Here is a 14,823-nt window from a genome sequence, read left to right as displayed (position 1 = left end):
AGGAATTAAATAGGGTCTGTCCCTCAATGAGTTCAAAGTCATGAGAGAAAAACAGCTACGATCCAATGTGAAATGGACATGCTCTAGTAAAAATGCAGAGACAACGATGCCTGAGGGGCAGCTTGTTCCACATGAGTTTGGACAGGAAGGAGGGTGGGCAGATGTGGTTATTCTGGAAATCCCACAGAAAGAAGAGGTGTCATGTAGCTAGGCTGAAGGATGAGCAGGACTTTGCCAAGGAGTTTCAGGATTTCTGAAGGTGACTATGGAAGGTTACTGAGAAATGGGTTAGGGAGAGGAGAGAGGGGTGTAGAGGAGTAGGAAACAGAGGGAGGGGAGAGGGAGGCGGGAGAGAAGGGGGAGAGAGAGAGAGGGAGAAAGAGGGAGAAGAAACAGAGAGAGGGAGGGGAGAAGAGGAAAAGAGAAGAGAAGGAAGTCGAGATAGAAGGGAGACAGGGAGGCAGAGAAGAGAAAGAAAGCCCACTGCTTGGCAGTTTCAATGGTCAGAGGAAAAACTTCTCAAGGTCTCAACAAGGGTAGTGGATGTTGGCCCAAGAGGAAGGATGCTGAGGGCAAATCCACTGACCCAGCTGGTGGGATGAAGCAAAAAGGACTAGTGAAGCTTGATGGCAAGGTGTGTGGCTTTGGCCACCTGGATGAATGCTGGCTGTAGGCTGTGTTTGAAAGGAAAAGACAATAGGCTGGAGAAAAGATTTGATTTTGGACATGCTGGATGTATGATGCCCCCAGATATTCAAGTGGCAATGCACTTGGGAGAGTACAATGGCTATTTTGGGTCTGGGTTCTTCAACTACCTGGAGGTGTGGCCAGGGTCGTGTATGGAAACCAAGGCCCAGGAGGAAGAGACTTCCTAAATTCTCCCAGCTGGCAAGGGACACAGCCAGTCTGAAAACTCAGAGCCTAACCTTGGGCTCCCTCTGAACAACACCGGCGTTGTCCATGGTGCTGATAGGGAGCTTACAGATTCTAGCTATATACGTAAAGCATTGCACTTTGGGGAACATGATCTGTCCCATCCAGATCTACACAGCAAGAGCCAGCACATACCCTGATGACTGTGTTTCTCTGCACTCGAGGTTGTGCCATGGAACGTCCACGTGGTGGAAGAGCGCATGTCCACCACCATTTCACAGCCCAGCAAGCTCAGGTCCCCCAAGGGGAGATGATTTACCCACAGTGGCAGAGCACAAGTCAGTCAGAGCCACAGATAGCGAAGGGGACTCTGCAATCTCATTCAGGGAGAATTAAAAACAGACGCTTCTGCTCTGCAGTCTACGGAGCCTGCCGACGTTGCTGAGGCTGGAGAAATCCGAGATTTCAGGTTTTCCTCCACTCCAGAAAACACAAATGCTTGGGAGCCAAACTCACTTGCTTTCAACTCCTAACTGCTCCACACAGAGGACTGAAGAAAGGGATGTTTTAACTACGTTCCCCTTAAATTAACTTGAGGAGTTGGCGACAGCGTGCTAAAGAAACCATGGCGAGGTCCAAGTATTTATAGGAGCATCAGACAAGCAGAGCACTGACTGGAGAAGCTACAACCACACTCCTCTGCACAGGGAGTGGGGGGAGAGGTGTTACTACAAAGCTTAGCAGAGTCTCCAGGAAGAAAACAAAGCTTGGGTGCCAGCTGACGGAGCAGCCTAAGATTTAGGATACACTTTTGTTTCTTTGGAAATGTACAGAATAATAATTTTTAAGAAAAGCCCTATAGTTAAATTTTTCATTTTAAAAAAAAATTTTTTTAATGTTTATTTATTTTGAGAGAGAGAGCAAGAGACAGAGCATGACCGGGGGGGGGCGGGGAGGGCAGAGAGAAAGGGAGACACAGAATCTGAAGTAGGCTCCAGGCTCTGAGCTGGAGAGCCTGACACATGTCAGCACAGAGCCTGACACGGGGCTCGAACTCACAAACCATGAGATCGTGACCTGAGCCGATGTCAGATGCTTAACCTGACTGAGCCACCCAGGTGCCCCCAAAACTTGCACTTTTAAAAGATTAACCAAAGGAGTTGACTCTACAGCCCGTTGCTTTAATCACTTATCACAGTGGGTCACGTGGAGTAGGGCACGTGGCTTCACGAAGGCCTGTGCTATTGCGTGATTCTGTTCACATGGAGTTCTCAACACAAAGCCTTTGGTGAAATGGTTCAGTTGTCTGGCGGGAGAAGGGGAAGCAGGCAGGGAATGGAGAAGTGTCAAGGTAAATAACAGCAGCTCCTGGGGACTTATGTCTTGGACACAGCCCCAGCACTTCAGGGCACTCTGTCTCACCCAGCACAACCTGCAGTCTGGGTTTTGCTCAAGCATGAAAGGCGAGAACACCTAGCACAGGTAAGGCTGGCCTGGCCACAGCCCCTTCACATTCATGGTTTGGAGCTCAAGAATCAGGACTTTTTCCAGACTGCTCATCCTCCTGACAGACAGCATTCTGCATGACCTACATCTCTCCATGACAGTGCATCACGAACACCAGATCCTGTCTGCAGGAGATGGGTGGCAGTTCCAGCGGCCTCCTGCTTCATGTGTGCTGACGGGCACACAGACCCCGGCGGGTGCAGAGAGCGGTGGAAACCCCCAGCAGAGTCCACGGACCTGGACTACGAGGTCTACAGCCCAAACTTGGAATACAAACGTCTCCATCTACTCGTTCCACCAGGGTTATGTCTCCGAGCTGGAACCACTCCAGGGAAGCAGGACTAAACTGGACAGTGGAGGCCGGTCACCCTCAACAAGGTGGAAAACACCACCCAGACCTCCACCTGTGGCCCAGGCCTTCCTCCAGCCCACAGGAGGAATGAAACACTACTCTTGAGCTCCCCTGAGCAGAGCACGGGAACAGCTGACCACTCACGAGCGCCTAGGGACCCCGTCCATCCTTTCCAAGATCTTCAGACAGACTCTTCCAGAAAAAGAGAAGTAGGGTCTGAAAGTGTGGGGCCCAGCTCCAAAAGGATCCTTGTGTGTGTTGCAGAAGATGTTTCCTTATCTTCTTTGATTATGTTCTGACAGAATGGAGACAGGCAGATTCCACTTGGAGCGGGCTCCACCGCGGGACCCCCAGGAGAAGCCCTGTTGGTCTGTGGCAAGGAGTGGGCTCAGGGTGGGAGGAGAGAGGGGGCAGGGGGCACGGGCCACGTGACTCAACCAGAAGAGCCCACGGCAGCTAGGACTAAAGCAGAGGTGACTTTGTCTTTTAAGGCTCTGCGTTCACTTGTCAATTCAGTAAGTATTATGTAGTCAACTGCCATGATCCAGGCTCTACTGTGGGTGCTGGGAACAGGGGATGGGACAACATTCCCCCAGTCCCTGCACCTGCATTTGGGGGACAAAGGCAAAATAATCAGGAAACAAATAAGTAAGTATTCGTGGTGAGGGCAGAGAGGGTGAAAAGAAAGGAGCGGTGGGAGGGACCTGTCGGAGGCGGCTGGAGAAGGGGGACGAGGAGTGGCCAGCTATGCCAGGGCCAGGCGGGAAGAAAGTAAGAGCCACGAAGACAATAGTAATGTCTTCAGCAGTGGTGACCACTCCAGCACCACGGGGTCTGCCAGGCAGCCACAGGGCCCCATCCCCACATCCAGTGTCACTCAGGGCACTGCCTCTCCCGCAGGCACGGGATAAGTGAATAACTCGCCGGGTTGGGGTCTGTGCGCAGAGTCCGAGGGCCCGATGTCCACTGGTGGCTTCTGTCCAAGTCCTCTGCTCCAGACAGGACAGCAGGTGCTGCTTCCCTCTGGCCATTTGGCTAAGACTGAAGGGACCTCTGCTGTATGTCAGCCACAGTTGGCCAGACTACTAACCTTCAGACACTGCCCTCTCCAGTCAGTCGTCTGCCTCAGATCAACCCGGTGACTTGGCGTGTTCCTTCCACAATGACAAAAGGCCCCCAGGGGACAACAGGGCACCCGGTACTATGCATCATGTGTCTGATAGCCAGGGCACACCGTTCCACAGGCAGACACACTGCCATGTGTGTGGCGGGGGGGGGGGGGGGGGGGGGAGGGGGGCATGGCTCAAGGTCACTGCCGGTCTCATGGCAGGCTTTCCCAGGGGGCATGCGTGGCCATACACCCTCCCTCCATAAAGAAGCCGGCTCTAGCTCCTGCTCCTGAGGGCAGCTTCTCAGTAATGGGGGAGGGCAAACAGGAATCAACTCGACAGATAGAGTCGAGTCATTTTGTTAACAAGAACTCAGATTAGATTACTCTGTGATTACATGGTTCCGCGGTGTGATAAATTGGTTAATAACAGGATTCCCAATGTAGCTGCTTAATGGGAATTCAATAATTAGAGGTACCCAGAACTGTACTGTCGGCCTAGGAAATGCTGGCACCCGCCTGACCATCTGATAACTCAAAACCTATCTGGGACTGTTGAAGTGGTTATGATCTGGAAGGCATGCTTTCAATACGAACCAAGCGCCTGATAAAATTACCCTTTTGTACCTAACACACCACGCTGGATACCACGGCATCTCACAAACTCAATTACAAGGTCCTTGTTTTCCTTGTTAAAGGTCCAAGCCAAAGAATTCTTTAATATCTATCTTTATCACTGCTCGCTCCTGTTCCCATTATGAAATTAGTGATCAACAGAGAATAAGGATTAAGTAATATCTGAATTGCATCTTAGAGTTTAGGAAACTTTTTCACTGACTTTTCTTTGGGGGGCGCGGGGGGAAATCCTTACCAGAAGGCAGTGAAATTGTCAGGGCAGTAATTATTGTACTCCCTGAAGGAAAGGACACTGAACCTGGAGATAGAGAGGCAGGCACCTGTCGAAGCCAGCACGGCCCCCGCAGCAACAAGAGGAAAAGGCAGGATGCTGGGCCTGTTCTTCCCACCACGCCACATAACTGCAGATTTGCACTTCCCACAACTGCCCTTAAGAGGGACTGTGCCTCCATTATCCCGTGTTCTAGATTGGCAAGGCACGAGTTCACGAGCTTCCCTCCTCCTTCCCATAAACAGCACCGTAACTCAAAAAGGCCCTTTGAAATGAGGGGGGCGAAGAATTCTTGCGTTGGGCGCAGGGGTTATTAACTAGCCATAAACTTCTCTGACAATATTTTTAATTTTTCCAGTAGTACTAGCATAGTCTTTGATGCTAAGAAAAAGGGAGCAGTGGATTCAAAACATAAAATGGTCCATTAGATGGGTCTGGAACTTGTTTTTAAAACTCCAGATAATACGGCTTTGCTGTTTTGTCTTTCCAAAATGTCAAAATTTGGCTAGGATTAATGCCTCTCTAAATCAATAGGATTTCATGTTTGTAAATGGTTTACGGCTCCACTGGATACACAATGTTATGAGCTCACGTATTATCATCACCACGGAGCCTTTGCTGAAATCTACTGACATTCAGTCAGCATCCAGACCAGACATGAAGGAGCACAGAGCAGAATTCGCTAGAAGCCGGCGCCCACATGCAAATAATCAGGGTACAGGAGTGGAGAGAAGGGAGACGAGGCTCATCACTCCTGGGACCATCACAGTAAAGTGTGGACCAGGGCATCCTATCCCAAAGGCCAAGGGGATAACCTAGAAACTAGTGGGGAGATCAACAGTGGGTTTTCCAAAGCCATGAAGAGAAGCTAGGACTCCAGGCAGGCTGTGGAGAAATTTCATAAGAAAAAATCGCCTCCAGTCCTGTCATTCTAACGCAAACATCATCACCGCTGCCCAAGGTCCCTCCACACGGCTACATGTCCACACACTCTGGCTTCAGCAATGTAATTACGATTTGGGGTCATCGTCACCGAACACCATGTTCTCGCCTGAAAACTGTCTTTGATCACAACTGAGTAACATTCAATGGCACTGACCCCACAAACACAGTTTTCCCCGAGGTTGGGTACTGTGGCTCTCACGAGTCTGGTAGATGATGAGGTTTTGCAAAGAACATAAGCCAAGGTCATTTCATGCCACAGTTGTTTGAGGTGAGATCCATGGATTTCTCTAATCTTGTAGAAAAGGTGTGCAGGCAAAGGGCCTTCACGCCCCTGTTCTGTATGTGCTAGGACGGCCCCCGAACACTCCTACTTTTGTTCATCCATCTATCCCGTGAAGCATGTGTGTGCAGTCTCCAGACAAGCAAAAGGGTTATTCAGATGTCATCTTTTTCATTTCCACCAACACATTATCTACTCTGACACCAATGGAGTACCTTAATAAAACTTCAAAGACTCGCCTCGAAAGCATGTAAGTGATTTTCAAGGAAAATGAACCTGAGATAGTTCAGTGACACAGAGCTACAATAGATCACAGCCGACTGCTCACTACCGAGCCGGAAAATCACATAATAAACATAATCCCAATGATCGTTACCCTCGTAGGACGGCACGGCATTTTGCCGTCACTAAGGGGGATCTTTGTATAGGGAAGATCACGCACTAAATTCTCCCCTCTCTCTTCTTCCCAGTGTGGAGCTGGACTTTAAGCAGCAAGAAGACAAGCTCCAGCCAGTTCTGAGGAAACTCCATCCTTTTGAGGAAACTCAGGTTGTACCTTCGCCTTACTCTCAGGAGCCCTACTCCGCAACTCCCAAGCAAAAATCCAAACCCGAATCTAAAAAGCATGGAAGATGGAAACTCTGGTTTCTTTAAAACTCATGGTGTTTGGAGTCTAAAGGCCGTCTTGAAAACCCACTGGAGTTAAGTAAATCCTTTTCCAAAACGAATAGGATGGAGCGAGCCTTGGCCGGCTCAGCGCTTCCCACTTCCCACCCTGCTTACCAAAAAGGCCTTTTGTACGAACAGATAATTAACAGAAGCAAGGTTGTACACGTCACACCTTGCCAGCTGTTGTCTGCAATTCGTGGATGTGGGAGGTAAACTCTGAAATGAAGTTTATGTAGTCAAAGGGGATAGGTAAAAAAATTCTGTGCCCCCGCCCCAGATCGGCAAGTATTACGTCATCAGCCTGCGAGACGATGGGCTATCACTCTGTACACAGCTAAAACTCATAATTATTTTCAAGCCTTTCTTTCTTTTTTCTTTCTTTCTTTTTTTTCTTTTTTTTTTGATAATGAGAAGAAAAAGCAAGCCTTATGTTTGCAAAGGACTTCATTTTTATGTTTAATTTTGCAAATAAGCAGGGGGCGAGTGCAATTTTCAGCACATCAAATTCCGGAGAAAGCACAATTTTTTCAAGTGGTCGGAGACCATAAATAATCTCTCAAATGTGACTATATGTATATTTGCCTTCATGTGCTGTAGCGCTAAGCCAAGTGACCACATCTCAGTGTCAGGTTGACACCTCAAACTTAGCATTCTGTTCATCTCCAGACCTGCCACATGTTTACTGCTCATTTTCCAAACGGCCAGCAGCCAGGAGTCCCCCAAAGTCAGGACATGCCTTTAATCACTGCAGTTGACAGGGTCAGAGCTATGGGACACTAAGCTTTCTTAGATCTCATTTTTAATCTTTGGGTACCCAAAGGCCAAACGATAAATTCTGGCAAGAATCTGAAAACACACATAGAGATACACGGCGGATAGTACAGTCACCAATAAATCACGGGTGTTCTCTGCCACCGGAAAGCGTTTCTGTGGATCAATCTCTGAGACACCGTTCGTCACCCAAAGCGCAGCCAGACGTTTTATACAATCCGTTACGCTCTGTAACAAGTGTGGAAGACCTGACCATCTCAAAGAGAAACCGCGTGTTTAGTTTAGCTGCTGCCAACCGACAAACTTAGCGTCGCCTGCATCGAACCTATTAGTCAGTTGTACTAAATGACATACCTAGGGGAAAGCTGTGAATCAAATGTTTTTAGGTATTTTTTAAATAAACAGTGACACTGAGAGTCCTCTTTTGATTACACATTGCAATATAAATCTTAGTTCCTTTATTTTTTCACTCATTACTTTGCACCTTTGCAAGTATCTTTTTTATAGAAATCAAAAGCCCCTGGTCTAGGAATGACTGGTCTATCAATTTTCTGCTTTTCACAAGAGGAAGTAGGGATCTTATTTTGCCTTTTTTTGTACAACGGAACTTTGGAATAGTTGTGTGAACGTACAAGAAAACCTAGTCTTCAAGTTTCTGTCCAGAAGTTTCCCATCCGATCTAATGCTGGCATGCACACCTCACTGATTAGATGCCAAAAACAAAGTGGCGACCCTTGGTAAGAGATCTCTACCTGCATTTCTCACGGGAGCTATTTCTTGCTGTGCATTTTCCTCCTGATTCAACAGCAAATTTATTTTAGTTCTAAGTGTTTCGATTCTACAGGGACCTAGTGATCAGCAATCAGACCTGGACCGGATAACAATGAAGCGTGTGTCACATAAGCATTCTTTGGGATTGCTCACACTATACTGCGGAGGTAGCCTTTAAAAAAAACACACGCATCTCTCGTGGAAACATTATGTGAGGGTGGAAATCCTTGAATACCAGTAAACAGAATTGAGAAATATTTTTGTGCAAGGAAATGGACAGGCACGTTGATCCCGTACCTTGAAGGAAGCATAATTGTTTCATGTAGACAAAAACTAAAAAAAAAAAAAAAAAAAAATGTGTTTCATGTATTTTATACTGTTTTTAACTAAAGTTATAAAAATGTTTGCAACAAGTTATACCCCCTTGTGTTTTACGAATCCCGACTATCTCGGGGAACTGAAATAAGGGTGTTAGTGGCTTTCTGACGAGTGTTATAAATCCATCTCAACAAGAGGGCATCCTAGTAAACAGAATGGCATCACTGTTTGAAAGCAGTCTAGACCAAAAAAGAAAAAAAAAAATTAAAATGTTCAGAGTCAAGAAGGAAATTGAAGATAAACCCTATTTAAAAATAAAACTATCTTCAGAGGAGAAAGAAATATTTTCAAAATCATTTCGTAGTTTAATTGCAATGTGTCACTACCAGATGCTGATTCTTCTCTTAGAAAGAGTTAAGTAAAAACTTTGATACAAAACCAAGGTAAAAAGTACAGTGTTCCCTCATATGTAGATGTACACACGGCATTACGTATAGAGATTAAATTATTATACTTGTCACTAAGTTCTTTATTAATTTTTAAATAAAAAAAATCAAAGGTAATGTTTTGTGTGGATATTGAACTTATTTCATGGTCTCAGTAATCTGGGAAAATAGAAGTAATCCATGAAAATAACAATAAGGGAAGGATGCTGGGGCTGCAAAAAACTTCCTCTAGCCTTCAGGAAGGGAGACAATCATCGGGCAAGTGCAGGCTCCCCAGGCCTGGCTGGGAGGGGGCAGGGCTGACGTGTAGCTCGGGCTGGGCTTTCCAGATCATGGACTCTGGCGGGGGCTTCAGCCACCAGGAGAACAGGAAGACTTTTTGAGGGCACAAAGCACCTCCCGGTAGGATCTGACTAACTCGTGTCTAATTTTTACAACACCTCAGAGAGACCAGTGAACTCATCGGTCTTTCCATGCCAAATCCTGCAACGGTCCCGTGGAGACAGCTTCTCTCCAAATCAGCCACCAAGCAGTTCCCTAGTCCCAGGGGATCGGCCATCTCCTTCTTTTCCTCTTCTCTGGGGGTGGGTGAAAGATCTCCACCTCACCACCCTGGCAGAGACACAAGGGAGAGGTCCCCACCCTTTTCCCGCTGTCTATAAGGGCAGAGGCCACCGGCAAGGACGGTAGGACCCCTGAAGGCTGAGACGGAGGCCCCGCTGCCCTCACACACGCACCAGCGAAAAGAAAGGATGGGTGGGACCCACGTGCATGTGAAGGAAGACACGGTGCACCAGCCAGGAGCACCTGGGGAGACGCTTCGGGTCACACTCTTCAACCATTCAGACCACACCCTTTAACTGGGGTTGCCACAGAGGTCCCCTCTTACAAACAAGCACATACAGCAAAGGATGTTCTGCCTCATAGGTACTTCCAGAGTGACTGGTGTGTGACCGGCCTCCAGGGAGAGGTCCTGGGGCCCCTGCCTCTGCTCTTTGGATCGCAAGCCCTCCCCCCGCCCCAGCAGAGTGTAAATGGAGAGGAAATCAAGGTGTGGGAAAACCCTTTTCCTCTGCAAAGGATGGAGGATGTGGGCAGGAGTTTCCCACACTTCCGTGGGGCTCCCGAGGTGTCCGTTGCCGTGGAGACCTGAGGTGGGGCGTAAATGCTGTCTGAGCTCCTAAACCAGCGCCAGGCTGCCTCCAATCTCAGAAGCAACCATGCGCGTGCCCTGCAAAGCCATTCTCCCTCTGGTAGGATCGGAGGCAGAACTGAGGTACACAACCCTGCATTTCAACTCAGACCACGCACACTCAAAACCAGGTGCCTGCTTTGTGCCTTTCGTAGAAGAGAGCAAGAACCAACCAACGAGAACCAGGTCGTGAATGTCTCCATCCCATGCCATCTGTAACAGCGCAGTGTGTTTATAAAGCCCACCGCGGGGGGAACGGACTCTTAGGGAGCGTTGTTATCAGCTGGTAAAATTTGACTTGATTACTAAGCAAGGCAGGCTTCACAGGCGCAGCGTCACCTAAAGATCACAGAGGCTGCTTTCCATACTCATATGTCTTCTTTGATCGGGAAAAACTCTGTCACCGGCACATTTGGCATGAGATAGGTGTGTGACCAATCTCTTTCCCGGAGAAGCTACAGGATTCAGAAATCGAGTTCCGTTTTGTGAACTGGGGTTAACTGATGCTAACGCTACAGTCGTGCTACAATGTGCAGCACATGTTCCGGGAGGCGAGAAGGCCTTGCGAAAGCAGCATACGGCCTTGTAACTGTACGTACTGACTTAAGACACCTTCGTGGTTTAGTACGATATGCAAAAGAGAGCACAGCATATTTTATCCAGGCAGTGGTGTGGCGTTTGTCTCCTCCCCAGTACATCCAGGCAGTGACCAACCTGGAAAACACACTAGAAATGTGAGAAAGGCAGAAAGAACTCCTGTGCCGATTCCGAAGGAAAACAAATATATATATATTAAGCCGTCGTGGCTCACACGCGCAAGCACGTTAGGCCGTGCCTTTGCTAAAAGCCACAGGTCTTTCAAGTAGATTGATCAGCACACATACAATTAGAGACCCTTTTTACGACACTCGTATAGAAGAGCCAGACACTCTCCATTTGAAACTTTTATAATGTTATTACTTTCTTTTGAAGAATAGAATTCTTCAAAAAGCACACCGACACAACTCCATTAGAATAAACATCGCAAAAACGAATGTTCATGCATGGACACATAACACATCTCGGTGCAAATATTCGGTCAGGAGTCTTGGTCAAAGGGCTCTCTTGGCTGGCAGGCCAGTTCCATTCTTCTCTTTTCCAAGTAAAGAAGCATGTCAGGTCAGAGAAAGCGCTGGCTTCTCACTACCAACATCTCCCCCACCAGCGACGCCGCCCTCGTGATGCAACGCACCCCCGCCCCATCGGCGTCCCCCAAGGCTGGCGCTCAGCGTGGAGACAGCAGAACGTCCTCACTTGAGTGTAGTGAGTCAGGAGGTGCTGGTCAAAGGAGCAAGCAGACGTTGGAGATGGCCTCTTTCCCTTTCCTAAGCCTACATGGAGAATTTTCCAAGGGAATCCTTCTTGAGGAGAGGCACATTTTCATTTTAGTGAATGAGTGATTCCCGGTCTTCTGGTGGGTATCCAGGCTGCAGACAAATCCTTAAAAGTCCTTCTCACTCAATTACATTTTTAAAGGCCCCATTAACAGAATGTAAATCTTATCACATGGTAGAGGCACCTAACATCACAGGAGAAGGCACAACTGATCTTCTCTCAACCCAGCTTTGCGTACAAGTGCTTCTTCTAGCAGAGACACACGCGTATGGGGGGAGGGGACGGGGGGGGGTAGCAGGTCACCCCCCAGAAGGCTGGCCATGCCATCTGCCCACGGGACAAGAGCACCGAACCCAGCAAGACTCCGAACCTGCTCCGAACCACATACCATGACTAAGAACACCACCTAACACTAAGGGCCTCAGGAATTTCCAAAAAGGAAGAGAAAACCCAAATCTGAAATCAGACACTATAAAACTAAGCATTTCACTCAATTATTCCACAGTATCAGGGGCACCTGGGGGGTGCAGTCAGGTGAGCGTCTGACTTGTGCTCAGGATCTCAAGGTTCATGAGTTCGAGCCCCACATCGGGCCCTCTGCTGTCAGCACGGAGCCCACTTCAGGTCCTCTGTCCCTCTCCTGCTTGCACGCTCTCTCGCGCTCTCAAAAATAAATAAACACTAAAAAAAATTATTCTACGGCGGCAGACCACATTGGAATAACGATAAAATGGGATCTTCCTTCTGTGTGGCATGGTGACTACAAGCCTTCTGGGTTAGGACCTGTTTCCGGCATCCGTAAGATCTACAATTCTATACTCGCCAGGTGCGATTTTATTTGTTAAAAAAGTATGACGCTTAGGGTCAGGGCACGTCTATGTGTGAGATGTGTTCCAACAGTTCATTTCACATCGAATGCTGAAAGGTATAAAATGAACTAAAACAAATGATACACAATCAGCGGTACGGTGTTGAGCAAATACCACAGACATGGATAAAAGAAAAGGCTCACACTGCGCGTCTCTGCTTATCCAATTCCGCAGGGAGTTCTGCATTTCTCAAGTCCGCACATAAACAGACAGGAAAATGGTCAGCCTGCAACAGCATTCCCAACTAACAACACTCCGACGCGAACAGAGGCCACGTTCTCGGTATTACTGTTGACGATACTGTGGAATAAACCATGAGGTGAAGCATAACTATTCATTAATTTTTAAATCCATTTCCAGTGATTATTCAGAATCTTGAAGCTAATTCCTAGTTGCACGGTTTCCATTCCATTTATGCAAACCTAAGTAGCAAGCGCATAAGGACGGAAATGTCTGTGTTATGGTGGGAGGTTACAGCTGACACACAACAGATCTGTAGACCACCGTCTGCTCTCCTTCTCTGGAAGGTCCACTGCTGATGTTTTTTGCCCCCCTCGTCAGGGACATTTTTCCCCCCAGATCTTCCTCTAATCTAAATTCACAGGGCAACCACACTGACATTAAGAAGTTAATGCATAAATCTACATCGGAGCAAATTGGAAAAGCAAGGTCGGGCTCTCTGAGCAGGGCAGCATCTCTGTCTTCCCGCTCTGTGGACAGCACAAGGGCTCCTGGTTCCTGGAAGACTTCAAGATCCTTCTAGGGGTGCCTGGGAGGGGCTCAGTCAGTCGAGCATCCAACTTCAGTTCAGGTCACGATCTCACAGTTTGTGAGTTTGAGCCCCGTGTCGGGCTCTCTGCTGTCACCACAGAGCCTGCTTGAGATCCTCTGTCCTCCTCTCTCTCTGTCCCTCCCCGCTCGCTCTCTCTCAAAAATAAATAAACAGTACAAAAAAGATCCTTCTCAACGACTCATTTTAAAAGGTCAATGTCCTTCACGAAAACATCTCGATGCTGCTGTCACTCACCAAGTAATTACAGCTTATTCAGAATCTATTTTTTCGTTTGAGAGTCTTTCCCCTCGCAGCCTAGTTGGTTTTACAAAAGGGATCTCTGGATGCCTTTGATAGATACTGAAGATGTAGGAATTGGGAGGAGTCAGCTTAGAACCCAAGTCCCCTTCCTGCTTCTAGACACTTCTGTAGGAGAAAGTGGGACGGTGGGGAAGGGGCCTGGATGTGGGCGGTTTGCTCTGCACCCCCATTCCCAGAGAGTGCCTTGAACCCCTCCTGAGTGCTCAGCAGGAACAGGACCCGAGCTGGGTAAGACGGCACAAGGTCCTCCCTGTCAGGCCCTCTCAGAACACGCAGGGGCTCTTCCTAAGGAACGCTCGAGGGTTCCTCAGAACACACAGGCTCCTCCACGCCCTTCGGGGAAAGGGCTCAACCCTCCCTTCCACCTCCAGGAGATCCTAGCATTTGGCCCAAAGAAATGACTGAAAGATGCTAAGTGGAGAGGTGCTTCCTCTGCTGAGCAGCTGCCTCCCTAACCTGGACGAAGACCTAGAAGCAACTCGTAGTCCCCTGAGATGCCCTCTGGCCACCACTGGGGTCAGCCCCACGAGTACCATTCTTACAGAACACACTAGGAGGACCAGCTGTGGCACCAAACCAGGGCACCAAATTACAGCTGCCACGCCAGCCACAGGATCTAGAACACTCCTCGTGTCTTTGCAGGACATTTTCTGCAGTGAGGTTGAGAAGTAAGTGAGAATCTCCCCACTGATTACACAGTGGCTGGCAGAGAAATACAGTAAAGCTTTGGATTGCGGATAACTTGTTCTGTGAGTGTTTCACAAGACGGGCAAACATTCCTAGCAAATTTTAACTTGATAAATGTGCAACGTCTTGCAATATGAGTAGGACATGGCACCGAACGTCACATGACCACAAGTGATCTGACGGTTCTTGAAATTTGCTTTGATACACGGGTGCTTTGGATTACAAGCGTGTTCCCAGAACAAATTATGCTCGCAAACCAGGGTTTTACTGTAAGTGCTCAGTAACATGCCTCTATCACAACCACCACGATGAGCATCGTGCCTGAGATAAGAACTCCCCCAGACGCATTGGGCCCACATGGTCTGGGAGAAGATGCCACATGCCACGGCCTCTGTTCTACCCTCGCTAGATCCGTTGGTTGAGCACGCCTCACAATCTCTCCACATTCCAAGTACTGTCCAAACTTGTATGAGTCCCTCCTTGCCCTCGTCATCCCAGGTTAACTGCCTGCCAGCGGGCAATGACCCAAATGAACACCCTGCTGGAGTCAGGCCCCTAACTCTAGACAGAACTACGTCCTCTGCTCGCCGGCCCCCACACGGGCCATCTCGCCCCTCTGCCCATCGCCACTGTCCATCACTCACTCCCTGCAGCCCCACACT

At 48.4% G+C, this 14,823-nt stretch overlaps 2 protein-coding genes across 4 annotated transcripts in view; one reads left to right on the top strand and one right to left on the bottom strand.

Moving 5' to 3' along the window:
• INSYN2A (inhibitory synaptic factor 2A) overlaps positions 1-9,153 on the top strand; it is a 58,520-nt gene extending 49,367 nt beyond the window's left edge. For both annotated transcript variants that reach the window (XM_047073608.1, XM_047073606.1), the window contains one exon: positions 6,442-9,153. In XM_047073608.1, coding sequence (XP_046929564.1) covers positions 6,442-6,625 — 184 coding nt within the window. In that variant the 3' untranslated portion in view covers positions 6,626-9,153. The remainder of the gene's footprint in view (positions 1-6,441) is intronic.
• DOCK1 (dedicator of cytokinesis 1) overlaps positions 1-14,823 on the bottom strand; it is a 525,941-nt gene that overhangs the window by 299,491 nt on the left and 211,627 nt on the right. The gene's annotated exons all lie outside the window — the stretch shown is intronic.

The sequence above is a fragment of the Lynx rufus genome, unplaced genomic scaffold (genome assembly GCF_022079265.1).
Source record: "Lynx rufus isolate CCGP_SWC_20201006 ecotype Redwood Valley unplaced genomic scaffold, mLynRuf1.p SCAF_11, whole genome shotgun sequence".
Lineage (NCBI taxonomy): Eukaryota > Metazoa > Chordata > Mammalia > Carnivora > Felidae > Lynx > Lynx rufus.
The sequence above is the reverse complement of the archived record's forward strand: the minus strand, read 5'-3'. Positions and strand labels throughout refer to the sequence as shown.